Source organism: Aplidium turbinatum, chromosome 8 (assembly GCF_918807975.1).
Source record: "Aplidium turbinatum chromosome 8, kaAplTurb1.1, whole genome shotgun sequence".
Taxonomy (NCBI): Eukaryota; Metazoa; Chordata; class Ascidiacea; order Aplousobranchia; family Polyclinidae; genus Aplidium; species Aplidium turbinatum.
Window position 1 is genome coordinate 33,136,179 of NC_137479.1, and position 17,199 is coordinate 33,153,377.

Consider the following 17,199-nt stretch of genomic DNA (forward strand, 5'->3'; position numbering starts at 1 on the left):
AATTTTATTGAATAGCTGTCTCATCAATCAAAAAAAAATTATTTATGAGCAGAAAGTTTAAAAGGTTCAACAATTTCATAGAGATTCAGGTTTTAGAGCATTTTTGGGATAGTTTAAGTTTGGGAGCAAGTCTTTTATGCGCGCACACTGTGGCGTCTAGATATTTAGGTGCGGAGCACTTTAGGTTCATTTAGGTGTTCATATAGGTGTTCAACTTACGTGTTCAACTAGGTGTTCATTTAGGTGTTCAACTTACGTTTATTTAGGTGTCATTCCTAGTAAATCTGCAGATTGTATCAGCTTGGCAGGTAGGGCAATGCTTTTCACACAAAATGTTATATTGAATAGAAAATATGTTGTTTTGTTAATGCGCGTGCATTTATTTGTTGTTGGTCAGGGCTTCAGTGAGTGAAGCTGCTTAGACCGGCAATGCTTTTCACACAAAATGTTGTATTGAACAGAACAATATGTCATGGCTTCGGTGAGTGCAGCTGTTTAAACCGGAAATGCTTTTCACACAAAATGTTATATATATTGAACAGAAAAATATATTGTTTTTTTAATGGGTGTGTTCGGCATTTATTTGTTGTTAGTCCAGGTTTACGTCAGCGAAAGCTTTATCAATAAATTATTCAAGTTTCCGAACATGACTGAGTTCACTTTTAGTTAAATAAGTCAAATAATAACTACACTAAACATCAGTAAAAAATATACCGTAGCCTATATTCAAGAGGGTGGTAGGCTTGAGTGAAGAGTAACTTAGTTTTCCGTCAAAACCTCGACTAGGTTTTGCCAAAACTGAGCTCATAAAATCTGCAGACTTTACTAGGAACAGCACCTAAATGAACGGGCGCCACAGTGCTCCGCACCTAAATATCCAAACGCCACAGTGTGCGAGCCTATTTGACCGGCGCCTAACTGTCTGCGCCTAAAAGACGTGGACCCATACATTTGCTAATTTCAAAAAATGGAATTTGATTTTCTCTGTGGTCAAGGTTTTAGCTTTATAATACTGTACTTCAGAGTTATGGAGTAGCTTAGTTAGTTTTATGCATATTGTTGCATTAGAGAGGTACATATTTTGCACTTTGATAAGGTCGCTAATTTAACACCCGCGACTCATAAAATGTATGTGTTTTTTTAAAAGAATGAAAAAACAAGCGCAAAATTTTGAAAGCACTATTTATTCACTTCGTCCATGTGCCACTTAAAAAACATAAATGAGAAACAATGTACAGAGATAAGTTCCGTTCTTCATCAAATCCATAAAATTGGTATAGAATGTGAACTACAGGTGATAGAAACTTAATTTTTAGGTCTATGGATTTAGAAATACAGACGAAATCGGTTAATAGTATACTGCTTAAACGTATCAATTGTTTATTTGAATCAAAACCTGAAATCCCAAACCAAATCCAATGTGATGTTAAGTAAAAACATCGGTTAAGCGCATACCGCTTAAAGGAATAAGTCGGATAAAAGCATCAGGATTTGCTTCTAGTTACTAGTTTGCATACTTCATTCATTTAATCGTATAATTATACCCGTTAGCGAAAAGAGAATGTCTCTTTTTTGCTTCGCATTATTGTCTGCAATGTTCAAAGGCGAAATGAAGCAAAGGTGAGACAGACGCATGCGCTCAAAACAAAGACAAGTGTCTGTAATCCCCGGAATGGCCCGTTTCGGTGAGTCCGATTCGGTGAGTCCGATTCGGTTAGTCCGATTCGGTGAGTCCGATCCCTTAACGGGGGATTTTTTCAATTTTTTTTTTAAATTATCGGGTACCGTAGCCTAATTATCATTGCCGTTTTAGGGTAAGGGGTTAGGAGTTAAGGTTAGGGGTTAGAAATTAGGAACTCACCGAATCAAACTCACCGAATCGGACTCACCGAATCGGACTCACCGAATAGTAGCAGACCCTGTAATCCCAGACCATAATCTCATGTGCTAGACATTGCACTACAAAGAACCAATTTTCGCACAGCTGGGCTTCATTAAAACAGAAGAGCACACAACAGGAATAATCACACTAAAGAAGTTTAAATGCTTTTGATGTCATCCGTCGGCGACTGACCTTCCAAGAAATGGACATGGACAAATTATTTCGGCTTAAGAGGGAAGTGTTGGAAAGCATGTCCAAAATTTTTACCCGAAAACTTTGGAGAATTTTTTTTAAATTGCTGAAAAAAAGTACCGTAGCCTACTGTTGTGAAATGCAGTGCATAATTTCATTTGTGCAGTTTGGTTCAGTTGAAGAACATTGCAAATTAATTATTTTACCAGACAGCGCAAAAAACTTGAAAAAAAATTCTTTGCGATTTCAAAACAATGTGAGTGAGCCGTGTTTTTCTACCATACCACACTTTTCGTAAGCCATGTTCCGTACTCAAAACTACACAGCTGGCACGAGCTGAAAAATAGCACGCTTGAATCAAAACCGTCAACGTCAAAGTTCGCGTTGTGACGTCACAGAGATCGGTGAGATTAAAAGAAGTCCGATTGCCGCAGTTTGCAGAAAAATGCTTTGATCATACCTGCTCAGCCAAGTCAGCAAAGCTGGTCTTTTTTACATTGTTTCAACAGCTGCAGATGATAAATCAATGTAAAAAGGACCAGTTTTGCTGGCTGGAACATACAGCATAGTGTTATGTAACACAGAACTAGTAAACTCTTTAAAGTTTAACCAGAATCGTAAACAGTTGTAGGAAGCATCAGTTGTAATGTGTGTTGCAGCCTAGTCAGCACAGACATCTTTCCAACAATTACACCCATTCACAATAAACCTTCTTTTTTAGTAAATTGGTTAAACGAATCAATCGTATAATCGTATCAAAACGTCTGGCAAATAGGTGATTTGATTAACCGATTTCGTCTGTATTAATCCTATCTGCTTTAAGAGTTTTTTATTTTAAACCAAACGTTTAAATTGTAACCTGATCTTTCTCAAGCAGCAATGTAAAAAAAAAAATATTTGAAAAAATCTTAATCAATGGCATTTTCTAAAAAATTCTGAAGTACTGTAGTTAGTGTGGGAAACGAACTGGTGCAACTGTGTACCTGGTGTAATGTTACACAATCCACCTCTAAATCATGAAATAAAACAACGAAGTGAATAGCTTTGATGAAAATCAAAAAACTTTTGAGGAAAAAAAGTCTGCCAAATGAAGTACTGTACCGGTACGTGTTGATGCTGATATTTAATCCAGGGTTCGATCTTAGCAGTAGTCCGCTAGCCAATGGCTAGTGAAAATTTGCGCGGACTAGTAGAAATTTTGCAGTACTAGTCCGATTGGCTAGTGAAAACATTCGCCGGTGAAAAGTTTTGGCTTACAAAATGGCGATCGGCGACGTCACTCTGAAATACTGCAAACGAAGAAGGCGGCAAAGTCGTTCGACTAAGCACGTGACTACTTTTTTCTCGCATTTTTGCTAGACACGACGCGTGGACGTGGTAGTAGTCAGCACAGAGTTGCCAATTTGGCTTTTTTGAAGCCAGATTTTGAGAATCTGGCTGTTTTTGAACTCGCTTGGCTTATTTTTTATAAATAAAAAAAGCCAGAAAAATTAGGCTTTTTCTGGCTTTTTTTCATGTTTCATCGATTTTTTGTCAAATTAATAAAAAGCCAACATAATTTTGGCTTTTTTTGGCTTAATTTTATCTTTCGCGATTTTTTTTAGGAAAAAATTCGGTCTGCGTCAATTCGAGCAGTAATTTCTACCTTATATTTGGTTGTAGTGTCCGACCGAATTTCGTTTTGAAGCCGAAACTAGAAATTTTTCTAGTTGCTTGTCTTTTCATTAACTATGTTTCTGCGTTGTCGCTGAAGTTAAAATTCGGTGGGACACTATTTGGTTGTGCACTTTTTATATGTGTATGTTTAATGAATACTAATTGGCTTTTTCAGCTGTTTTTTTTGCTGGCTTTTTTTGTGACTAGGTCTGGCTTTTTTTGGTGAAGACAGGTTGGCAACCCTGGTCAGCACGGAGACGTCAACATCCCAGCAAGCAGCAGTTAGCAAAATTAACGTTTTTTTGTTGATATATCGTGATCAAATGCTGATTCAACATTACTACAAAGTGTCTAACGCTTAGTGTTAGCTGGGTAGTTATCGCTATTGAGCAGGGATGGAGGAACCATTTTAAAAGTAGGTGGGCCCAAAGGCGTAGCAGTCAAAGTTAATCAAACTTCTGGGGGGCTTCGCCCCCCAGACCCCCCATAACAATGCTGCATTCCTAATACTTCAAATCGCTTATACATTGTGTTTTCATGATTGCCTTTTATGCCAACCAGCGAAAAATTTCCGTTTTTGGGCCCGATTTAGCCAAACAAATTACAAAATTGTTAAATTGCTCTATAGTGCTGTACAAAAATGGCGATGTACACACAAATAAAAAGGCAATATACACACACAGTTATAATACCAACCTGGGATAAATAATCTGCAGCATTATACACAGTAGGCCTACGTGCATGCACTGCACAATATGTAATGATAACATTGTTTTAACCTTGGAGAACAATTAGATTGATTTATAGATTACTCCACCAATCACACGCAACCACACCCACATGTGCTGATGTGCTGCCCATCAACAGTGGGCTCAACAGAAAAGTTTGAAAATTAGATTTCATCATTGAGCTATCAAAGATAACACAGGCAAACAAAAAATTTTTTTTTTAAAGCACGGCATGTGAGAGTCATTTTAGGGTATTTCGAGGCCCCTGATTCCGAAAATGCACTTGTTTTTTTTCGAATTGGCTCTAGTTTGTAAGATAGCCTACAGCAAAAACACTTTTTTTTGCAATTTTGAGCTCCTATAGATTTAACATCGTGTTGTTTATTACATAGACAAAACTGAAAGTAATCCCAGGCACATTTATGAGTTGTATAAACGCCATTTGAAACCAATCACGTTGATTACAACCCAAACAAACGGCTATTTAACGTTTACTGGCCTAGTAACAATCAAAATATGACGTGAAGCAAGCCTTAGGATACAAGATGTAGAATATATAACTTGTGCTTTGCCTTAATATATTTGTTGACTTCAACAATATCAGACTTACTAACTAAGCTACTAAGTACAAATAAAATACATACATTGTTTTGCTTACCAAAGTAGACGAATAAGCAAAACAAAGCCATCGATGAACAAACGCAATTCTTTACTATGGTAGGCTTACTATACTGAGCAACACCCATCAAGATACGAAGGCCATTTATATAATTACAGAATACGAAGTTGTGTTCTTCAATAAAGTAGCTTCTTAAAATTTTATCCTTGTTACGGAAGAATGTAATCTTGGTTCGAAATTCAATTCCTGGTAGTTTCGAAAAAGCTAAGTGCATTTTTGGAATCAGGGGCCCTGAAATACTCTAAAATGACTCTCACCTTTTGTGCCAAAATTTTTTAGTTGGCCTGTGTAATCAAACTAGTGTGTATCAAATGAGTGAAGAGTTTTTTTTGGAACTCCTTCTCTAATTTGCCGTTTTAACTACCTTTTCAAATAAAATTGGCTTTCAAAAGTGGGTGGGCCAGGCCCACCCAGAAAATAAAGTAGGTGGGCCTAGGCCCACGTGGTTCCTCCATCCCTGCTATTGAGGCTTCTTTGGATTGCTACCTTGTCATAGTTGAAGAGCTCGTGTGCCTCCGTGACCTAGAAGGTGTTTTTGCGCGTATTGTTGCTCTCTTGTGCGTACTGAAATCTGAAAGCCTTTAGTTAGTTTCAGTCTAAGCCAAAACACTTATCTTAATACGTCATCAGACAAGTGAAAAGTCAGTAAGCTGGTCGGACTAGTGAAAAATCGTGCGGGCTAGTGAAAACGGGGAGCAACTAGTCCGGTGGACTAGTGAAAAAAAAAGTTAAGATCGACCCCTGTAATCACATCTCAGTTCCAATATTCACAACATTAGGCTTCAGACAAGGATGACTCATTCATCAATCACCATTGGTTTTGAGTGCCTTGTCAAAATCAAAACATTTATCAGCCCAAAAGATTTCACACTTTACCAGCCTTTGTTGCCAAACTATTATAAATTCGTAAAAATTGGCCCAATTTAGTTCAAAGGTGTGAGGGATAGATTGTTTCTGACTTCGCATGACTAAAAACTGCCAACTGTGCCCAAAAATATGTTAAAGTCGTTATAGTCAAGTGGAGTCAAAAAACACTCAAAGTAGTCACCAGAGAGAGAGAGACCACATAAACAGAAAATAAAAAAGTTGAGTAAATATCTACTCATTTTAGATGATCATAGGAATTTATTATTAAGGGTTTTTGCTTAGTTTTAGTGATAGGTAGTATGCAACAAAGACTGGGGCCTCCAAATGTTTGTGTAGATTATATTGAGGTGTTGTTTTTACCCCAATAAAATTTGTTGATTTGGGGTAAAAAACCAGTGCATTTTATGGAATGTTTTGGCTTCGTATTGGTGTTACGTCAACTGGCACTGCCAAGCAGTATATCACCAAAAGATACATAAACAAAGGTTTAAAGTGGTTTCCTATCTGTTATTAATTGATTTTCTGCATGCATGACATGTGTTATGTACAATCAATTGATGTAGTTGAAATTGGGGGTCCGAGGTTAAGATTAGTGTTGCGGGTTAGTCGATCAATAGCGCAGATTGAGAGCACAGACTGATCCATTGATCGATGGTGCAGTGATTGTGCATAACACATACATACACAAACTGTCGTTTGATTTCTTGTCTGTTGTTTTTTGGTTGTATGTTCATTCACAAACTGCTGATGATTTTTTGGGATTCACGATCTGCGGAATTTAATCGCCCGCAGCCCCACACATTTAAACTAGAGCTGCACGCTGCAGTTAAAATTCAGGATGGCGTGCACAAGTATACTAGACACAAGTTTTTGTCTTGCTGCTGTTTTTAATACAGAAACGAGACTTTGCGATTTCACAATGTGTAGTTTAATCAAAAGTGCATACAAAAATTGGGGGCAAAATTGTTTACATTATCATCATGGCCCATCCCGTCGGTTTTGACTATGGGTTCAGCATCTCTCACAGTCCTTGACATATGAGTGACACAAAGCTTCTTTCCTCTGGTGGACAATCGTTTACACTACGGTACAAGTAAAACATATGAAATCAATATTATGAGAACAAGCAGAAAAAGCTGCTATGTTTAACAGGTGTTTTTTTACCCCAAATCTGGGGTAAAAAATTCAGGTAGTTGGGGCATAACTTTCAAAACAGTTAATGGATTTAAAAAAATTCATAGTATGATGATAAACAATAGACATACATGCTCTATCATTGTGGCCAACTTTAGTGGTCACTAGTCATACTTGATAAGCTAAAAAATCTAGTACTGTTAAATTAATTTATTAAAGTCAATACATAATTAGTGTGATGTAACATATAGTATTTGGTCTGTCTGGTCAACACTGCTGTGGCAGTCATTGGTACGATAATGAAATAATCCAACAGTGCAATAGTCATTGGTGCAATATAATTATGTGGTTCATTAACAGTTTAACATCAAAATTATCTGCATTTTTCTTGCTTGCCAAAATTATTTGCATTTGTAGACAGTAAATCAATAAGAAAAGCGTTGTCTGTTGATTGGTTTCACTTTGTTTGAACAACTGTATTATATCAATGAGAGCAAAATAAAATTTTGTCAGTGGATCTTACGCTGTTAATCGCCAAGGTACAGGAACAGCGACTGCATTGCGTGAGTTTACACATTGCAAGTTTCCACTGCAAAGTTAACCACCATCAATTTGAGACAACGTTTAACAGGAAAACATTTGAAAGCTATGAACACAGCACAGCATTTATTTCATGTTTTTAATGGACATAATTTGTGCACCAAACAATCTTTGACTTTATTTGGCATTTAAATCATTTTCCTTGACAAAAATATTCTAAATTATTATAGAATAAAAACTATTCTAGAATGCCCAGCACTGCTATTGCCCACCTCTGCTTGAATGGTTGTTTAACAATCTGGCTTTGAAAGTGGCACATGCTTTCAATCCTGGGTTACAACCAGTGTTGGGCGCGATAACTCATTTTTCAGTTAAGCGATAACGATAATCGATAAACGAAATATGCCTAAAGCGATAACGATAAACGATAAATCAAAAAAAAGTTAAGCGATAACGATAAACGATAAATTATCGCCGATAATGTCCGATAACGATAACTTTTTTTCTTTATTAGCGCTGCCCCATCCCATGCAGCACGAACTGTTTTCATCAACATGACAAAAAATTGAATATAATATACTGTAAAGGGACAAAACTTTTTGTAAGTTATGCATAAATAAAATCGCAACAGCGGCAATAGGTATCGAATCTTCAACCTCTTGATCCAGAATCAAACCACTGAGGTAACCGCCGTGCTTATAATTATACCTTCAGATACCAATTGGATGCTTTTATCAATTGAGTTACACTGCCGCTTACGTGCAGTAGGAAAAATAATTAAATCAAATGAAAATGCCATAAAAAACTCCAAACTTTGTATTTTGCTTTCTACGGGCTGTTTACAGCAAAGTCAGCAATAATTGAAAAAGTTTCAAAAAACGCAAAATGCTTGAAAATTTATCAGTAATCTTAAGTGTTGTTGGTAGTAAAAATGTGCATACTGTGAAATCCATCAACCTTGTCAAATTATTCGTGTTTGTTCAAAAACAATAACATAATTATCGTAATTTACTGATAATTTCAGATAAATTTTCTGTTTTCTTTGTGATCACCATCATTAAAGCAATAACAGAACGCTGAGTTGTTGAGATATGAATTACAATACAGGTATAGACACAGAAGACACTGTATTATTAGTGGGAATAAAAATATTTGATTGAGCGTTGGCTATGTCGTTGAGATAAGAATTACAATATAGGCACTGTATTATTAGTGGGAATAAAAATAGGTAAATCGTCGTCGTATCCAGGCTTACGCCCGGTGGTTGAAGATTTAGATTAAGTGGACGAGAAGGCAAGGAAGCCAGTCTTCATGTCCACTTTCAGGCATGCCTTTAAGTGTCCTGCGAAAGACAGTGTCCTGCCCTTTCGATTGCCGTTCCAGCGCTCTCACCACTCGGCTATGCAGCATAGGTAAATGAGAAAGGTTATACTGTATTTAGCATAATTTTACCATGCAACTCGATGCGCCTATTGTCATGCAAAAACTACTACAAGATGCAAAAAGTGTGATGTCGGTCTACATGTCAAATGCTTCAAGCAATATCATATTCTGCAATGACTTGTTTCAGTGATGGTGGCGCGAAAGACCATGTTTCCGATGTAAATGCGGCCTCGTATTGCGACACTTTCATAAACCACTTGCCAATTTCTGTCGCTTCGCTTCAAAGGAATCTGTACCGCCTGTGCGCTTACATTTTAATTGTAAAATTTACTCGCGATTGCCGATTGCAGCAAAACAACAAGAGACTTGTTGCATGCATTTCATTGCATTGCAATTTGCAACTCTAAAAATTGTTGTGTTGTCAGGGCCGTTGTTGCAGGGGGAGTGCCCCTCCCATGACAACGACCTTTGCACACACACTTCAGGCACTGAAGAAGAAATGGTTTTAATTTTAGTTTCATTAACTAGGTGGCTAGTAAAAATATTACTTTTCATGGTCTTTCCACTTTTCCACTTAAAATTTATCGGCGATTAATTATCGGCGATAATCAAATATTGCCTTTGGCGATAACGATAAACGATAACTGAAAAAATAGTTAAGCGATAACGATAAGCGATAAAAATTTATCGCCGATAATTATCGCCGATAATGCCCATCACTGGTTACAACTTACTTCAGTTTGGCTCGAAGCAATAGATGACGATCGGATGGGCAGACCCATTTGTCTCCATGAACTGAATGTGACAACATTCCAACAACAGCTTCTGCCTTATACTCAAAACACTGTCACATGTAATTTTAGATAACATTACAAATAAGGCTCAAGTGATACAACAAAGAATGTTCCTAACCCTAGCTCAACGATATGCTGCCAAAAAGTAATGAGCCCATTATTTCCAACATTGTACAAGAGGAAGTGGCTACTTTTCCTTTTCCACACTTATGCCATGGTTACAATCAGGTGTTGCCAGAGTTAGGTTTAGAGTTAGGAAGGGTTGAGGTAAGGGTTAAAGTTAGGAATAAGATTAGGGTTTTGATCTTTCCCCAGGACTATAAAAAATTTCCAAAATACAAGTTTTTATTTTCAACAGCTTTAAACTTTTCTCAAATTAGGGCAGAATTCCTTATCTGGCAACACTATTGAGGCTATTATTACACTTTATATAGCGTAAATATATAGCGTAGCTAAAGGCACAGCTTGTAAAAAAATATACCACCGTCATTCTGAGTTTGACCACCGTCATTCTGGCAGAATAATTCTGCGCGATCCGCCTAAAAAAATGATCCGTAAAAATTTGCGCGATGGATAAACAATGCGATGAAAGTAGCAACACTCGGAAGCTGACAAAATCACTTCTCGTTACCACATCAAAGCAAATCTTATATTTTTTCCATAGGAAAATGAACAGTGAACACAGAAATTTCAATAAAAAAGTCGGATTGTCAAAGATAAAGCAGGTGCAACTGCGAAAATAAAACATAAAATCATATATTAAGACTGCTGTATGTAATTTGGCAAGAAAAGTAAGCATCACAGAAACGTCTATAAAAATATTTTCCCGAAATATTTTTCGAAATTTTATTTTTGAATCGTGTTCAGAATTAAATTTACTTTCCAGGGGTGGCAATCCCGTGGTGCGGCAGACGAAGGAAACGCAAGCAGAATGGTTTGAAAATGGGGTAAATATCTTGCGTATTTAAAAATAAAGATTTTGACGTTTAGAGACGCCTTCGATTAAGCGTTTATAAAAATATTTTCCCGAAACATTTTTCGAAATTTTATTTTTGAATCGTGTTCAAAATTAAATTTACTTACCAGGGGTGGCAATCCCGTGGTGCGGCAGACGAAGGAAACGCAAGCAGAATGGTTTAACAATGGGGCAAATATCTTACGTATTCAAAAATAAATAGAGATTTTGACGTTTTGACACGCCTTCGATTAAGCGTCTATAAAAATATTTTCCCGAAATATTTTTCGGAATTTTATTTTTGAGTTGTGTTCAGAATTAAATTTACTTTCCAGGGGTGGCAATCTCGTGGTGCGGCAGACAAAGGAAACGCGAGCATAATGGTTTGAAAATGGGGTAAATATCTTAAATTTAAAACTAAATAGAGATTTTGACGTTTTGACACGCCTTCAATTAAGCATTTATAAAAATACTCTCCCGGAATAATTTTCAGAATTTTGCTAAGGTTATCATCTTTTTATGCGTCAAAATTATAGTACGCTTATGATAGTGCCCCTTCGGCGAACACGCCATCGGGCTTCGTTCGTCGGCAAGGGCGCGGGAAGTAGGGTGGTCAAGTGGCTGCAGCCCCCCTAGAGCTAAATCAGCCCCCCCTGGAATTTTCGATAGTTGCTTCAGCCCTCCATAGAAACTTCTGACAATTTAAGGTACATAACGTTGTAAAGGAGGTGAGGCTTGTTGCCGATGCCCACTTCGTTTGAACAGTTGCAGTTGTAATTCGTGAATTGTCTAAACGTAAATACTTATTTATGTCGCTTTTTGGTTCCGATTAAGTTGCCTGCAATTTGCTGGGTTTGTGTCCTACTCGTTGGTGCGTTCGTGTTTCTGCCCTCGCTCGTGTTGTTAAGTGCTACCCTACCCTGTTGCAATGTGTGACAGACATGACAGAAAATAGTGCAATGAGAGGAGACGCACGTACAAAGATATTCGGCTTGGTAAAACAAGCACGCACGATGCGACCTTATTTTGCGATTACCTGCAGCGGTAAAGTGTTTCAGCCTGCCGAAACCGTCGCAAGATAGCTCCAAAACAAGAAGATTCTGCTTCTACAGCTTTAGAATCCATCACCATTCTCCACAAACGGATCAAAAATCTCAGAAAATATGAATCCGTTTACAAGCCTATGGAAGCAGCGAACGTCTTTACGTCTGCTAATAACCTAAAGACGCCAAAAGATCCCGCATTGAGCAAAACTCCAGTAAGATTTCGAAACACAGAGGAATCGGATGCTTTGTCGTCTGTGGGAGAAGGAGCGTGGAAACGGCAATACATCGAAGCCCTTGATTTGGTTCAAGCTAAGCTTGATCGAAGATTCAACCAGGCGGATCTGCTTACAGCAGCCAACAGAGAGAAGGCCCTTCTGAGCTGTGCAAACGGTAACGAAAGGTCTGATACTGAGTTCAGCTTACCCAATGCCATCAGAATAATCTCCTAAAAACGCAACTTACCTTGCTCAGCGATGTTGTAAGTGGAAAAATCGCAAACTCCGTTAAAAAGGTTGCTGAGATACTATCGCAACTAAACCTCCAAGCACTAGATCTTTTCAAAGAAACGTGGAAATTCGTGGAGCTCTGTCTTTGCCTCCCGATTTCAGCTGCATCATCAGAACGTTCTTTTTCTGCTGTAAACGCCTGAAAACATGTTGAGAAGCTCAGTGACACAAAAAATACTTACTCATCTTGCGTTGATGCATGTCCGGCTGCGTAGTCGTCGGCATTCGTCGGCTGCGTAGCCGAGTGGAGAGAACGTCTGCGCGACGTTCGAAAGAACGTGGATTCGACACCGCTCCAGAACACGCGGCTGTGTCTCAGCGAAAGACACTTAAAGAGGAGCAGCTGACTCGAAAACTATATGTCACTTCGCTGCTTCCTGTCGTATCGCATCTGTGATCGCAGTGTACTGTATGTTATCGCAATGGGCGCAAATAAAAACATGATTATGTCCACCAAAACACTGTCGATGTCAAAGAACTCATGACACAGTTTATAGAAAAAACACTTGTGCGAAAAGCACTCTTCGGAAGCGTATTTCATATTGATTTCCTGAACAGCTGCTTTGTTGTTACCGTTCTTCATTTGTTGCAATAACAAAGTGTGTGATTTGGCGTCGTTTTTGCACAGGAGGGGACCGAATTCTTACAACCCGCTCTTAAAGCTCACCTGCATAAGGGGGATCTGGGCGGCGAAGCCCTCCAGAAGCTGACAACACTACGGAAGCTTCGGCCCCCCTAGAGAAAAATAGTTCCCGCGCCACTGCCCGTCGGTCGTCAACACCCTCCCTTTCAAAATTTCTGACTACGCTACTGTCTTGTACTCGCAATATTTTGCCTATCCCATTGTTGAAGGTCTGGCGGCGCCACTGCTTTTTCGATAATACGTGATTGATGTATTGCCATAGATAGGCTACGTCTTATTTAGACCTTCCAAAAGCAAAGCATGTTTTTCAACAACAGGTCGTTCGTCCATCAGCTTCAAGCCCGTTTGTTCTATCGGCTATGTCATTGCCTGGTGGGAGATTGTGTGATGGAACAAGAGAGATTCTGCAAGGAAATGTATTCCGGAATGTATCAGTTGTGATGTTGGCGTTAGGTACAAACGATGTCCTCTCCTATGGCAGCTTTGACAAAGACGCTTTCCAGCGAGATGTTGTGGAATTGGTAAAAGCGGCTCAAACCATCTACCCTTTTGCAAAGGTAGGTTAACTGGAATCGCTTTTTATAAAACTAACGTCAAACCTTTCGATCCGATGAAATATTCTTTTTGATGGAGTGGTATTTGTGTCAAGGGTCCAAAGGACATTCGTTCCTTAATATTTTCAGGCAATATACAATACCTAATACTTGACTAACATTTAGTCTAAGACTATAAGCGTTCTATTATTGCAAGTAGGGCATTTAATTTTTCTAGGATAAAAACAGCTTTTTTCATCACTGTAGATAGGGCCAAAGGGCCACATGCGGTTTATGATTGAGTATGAATGATTGCGCAGGCCACGAGTAAAGGTGATAACTAGTGTGACTACAAAAAAAGGTGAACGGACGAGTCAACGCGGCCACGGGTTGGACACCCCTGCTGTAGATGCACGAAACACTACACGTTTGTTTAAAACATAAACGTTCTTGTTCATCATAGTCAGCTTCCTCCCACTCATCGAGGGTTATAAGCAATGAAACGCCAAGTTTTTTGCTTTGAAATTATCAGAGTAGGCCTACAAATACGCAAATATGTATCTTATCACTTCCCGAATTACTTTGAATGATTACGTAGCAAATTAAATCTAAACTTGTTTGTGCAGGTGATAGTTTGCAGCATTTTACCGCAATGGGGTGACTCTTCTTTGCGAGTTCCCATTGCCAACTCCATCTTAGATCATGTAGGCTATCTCGCAATTTATCTCGTTTTTATTACCCATCAATGGAATCCGATGATGACGATGCCTGTTGGCATGACGATATCCATTTGTCGGATGTTGGTCTTGCGCAGTACATGTGGCGTTTGGAAGATGGCGTGAGAACATTCTTGGAGGGACCAATATTGACAGCGTCTCTATTTTCAACTCTTGGAAATCCCCGTAAGTAACAATTTGCGACTGAAAGCCTCGGCCTATCCATCTCTTTATTCTTTTACGAAAAGTGCACTCCACATTTAAAGTGAGCAAATAAGTTGATCTTTTATCAACACGAGCGAAATGCAGGCTCACCGACACCGTCACTACAAGGAAGATTGAAGAACGTATGCAGATGTGGTTACCGAAGGTGCAATTCTACCTACACCTCCGCGACGTGCCCACTGCGGAGAGTCCTCAACGTGGAAACAAACATGTTGGTAAAAGAAAGCTTTCTTATCTTGTATGGGGCTCGGTCAGTAGTGCACTTTGCGATCAGCGCGTGACTAGTGTCAGTTCTGGTGCTGTGAGGTCTGGTACAGGGACGAGTGGTGCCAGTCCTGGTGTTGTGAGGTCTGCTACAAGGATGAGTGGTGCCTGTTCTGGTGCTGTGATATCTGGTTCCGGTGCGAGTGATGCCTGTTGGGGTTTTATGAGGTCTGATACAAGGTCGAGTGGTGCCGATCCTGGTGCCGATCTGCTTCCGGTACGAGTGATGCCTGTTCTGGTGCTATGAAGTCTGGATTATTTTTTTAGACACTTAATTGAAGGCGTCTATAAACGTCAAAATCTCTATTTATTTTTAAACACATAAGATAATTACCCCATTTTCAAACCATTCTGCTCGCGTTTCCTTCGTCTGCCGCACCACGAGATTGCCACCTTTGGAAAGTAAATTTAATTCTGAACACGATTCAAAAATAAAATTCCGAAAAATATTTCGGAAAAATATTTTTATAGACGCTTAATGGAAGGCGTCTATAAACGTCAAAATCTCTATTTATTTTTAAATACGTAAGATATTTACCCCATTTTCAAACCATTCTGCTCGCGTTTCCTTCGTCTGCCGCACCACGGGATAGCCACCCCTGGAAAGTAAATTTAATTCTGAACACGATTCAAAAATAAAATTTCGAAAAATGTTTCGGGAAAGTATTTTTATAGACACTTAATTGAAGGCGTTTTTAAACGTTGAAATCTCTATTTATTTTTAAATACGTAAGACATTTACCCCATTTTTAAACCATTCTGCTCGCGTTTCCTTCGTCTGCCGCACCACGAGACTGACACCCATGGAAAGGAAATTTAATTCTGGACACGATTCAAAAATAAAATTCCGAAAAATATTTCGGAAAAGTATTTTTATAAACGCTTAATTGAAGGCGTTTTTAAACGTTGAAATCTCTATTTATTTTTAAATACGTAAGATATTTACCCCATTTTTAAACCATTGTGCTTGCGTTTCGTTCGTCTGCCGCACCACGAGACTGGCACCCCTGGAAAGGAAATTTAATTCTGAACACGATTCAAAAATAAAATTCCGAAAAATATTTCGGGAAAATATTTTTATAGACGCCCAGGGCGAATCCTGAAAGACGATCGATTCGCTATTGAAATGCATTGAGCGAAAGCTTCGTTGGGTGGCTGTCTTCGAACAACGATTGCTCGCATATTAAATAAGATATAAACATGAAAGTTAGTACTTCAATACACAGGAACATGTTCTTTTAATTGGCTGTCGTTTAATGGTTTTATCATTGCAAATAAACTTTTGATAATGGTTTGAATTTGGTCAAGTTTAGATGGCCACCAGATGGAGCTAGTAGTATTTTGGGACTTGGTATTAACTTAGTTGGTTAGATCTATGCTTGTGCTTTCCAACGAAAGCAAATCTGTCGAAATTAAACAAGAAATTAATAAAAAATGGGAGACAATTAATTATCACGATCACGCAGGGCGAATCCTGAAAGAAGATCGATTCGCCATTGAAATGCATTGGGCAAAAGCTTTCTTGGGGGGCTGTTTTCGAACAACGATTGCTCGCATTTTGAATAAGATATAAACATGAAAGTTAGTACAGTAGAATTTGCCTATAACGGCACCTCTAGGGGATTGCAAAAACTTACGTTATAGACGAACTACCGCAAACTATTACAAAACTGTTTTTTGATTAAACAAAGAGGTGTATAATCCAATCAGGTTTACTGTGTGCCACAAAACTGACAAAAGTCACGCAGAAAATACAGTAAACAAAGAAATTGCTTAAAAAAATAACCCACAGGCACATGAAATTTGTGCAGTACTGCACTGCATATACAGTACTTATACAGTTCTGCACGTACAACTGTTGCTTTGAATTGTTTAAAGGTCAGCTGTAGAGCTGCTTTTTACACGTGATAGTTTTTCACGCGGAAAAAAAGTTAATTCAGTTAATTAAAGTCCCTGTTGCGAACGACGTAGCAAAATAAAGGAAAGACATTTTGCAAGCAGCAGCGCTAACTGGATTAAAAGACTGACCGTTTGTGGTAAAGGTGATGGCTTAAAGTGACGTTATAAACGAACAAAAGACGTCTGGGAACCAATAAAGGGTGCTGTTACATGCGAATTGACGTTATAGGCGATGCTGTTGTAGCCGAACTACAATGTACGTAAAAGATAGGAATTCTGCCGGGACCGAGCGAAATGTGACGTAATAGGCAAATTGACGTTATAAACGAAGCCGTTATAGGCGAATTCTACTGTACTTCAATACAAAGTAACATGTTCTTTCAATTGGATGTCGTTTAATGTTTTATCATTGCAAATAAACTTTTGATAATGGTTTGAATTTTGTCAAATTTAGGGGGCCATCAGATGGAGCTAGAGGTATTTTGGGACTTGGCATTAACTTAGTTGGTTAGATCTATGCTTGTGCTTTCCAACGATAGCAAATTTGTTGAAATTGA

The 17,199-nt window shown here is 38.5% G+C and overlaps 1 protein-coding gene across 4 annotated transcripts in view; it reads right to left on the reverse strand.

The window, feature by feature from the left end:
* The window catches only part of LOC145775386 (rabphilin-3A-like), a 74,850-nt gene that overhangs the window by 51,049 nt on the left and 6,602 nt on the right, over positions 1 to 17,199 (reverse strand). For 3 of the 4 annotated variants that reach the window (XM_082586677.1, XM_082586676.1, XM_082586679.1), the window contains exon 1: positions 9,796 to 9,979. The exons of the other annotated variant lie outside the window; for it this stretch is intronic. In XM_082586677.1, the coding sequence (XP_082442803.1) occupies positions 9,796 to 9,872 (77 nt within the window). In that variant the 5' untranslated portion in view covers positions 9,873 to 9,979. Of the gene's footprint in view, positions 1 to 9,795; positions 9,980 to 17,199 lie in introns of those variants that run through there. 4 annotated transcript variants of the gene reach the window in all.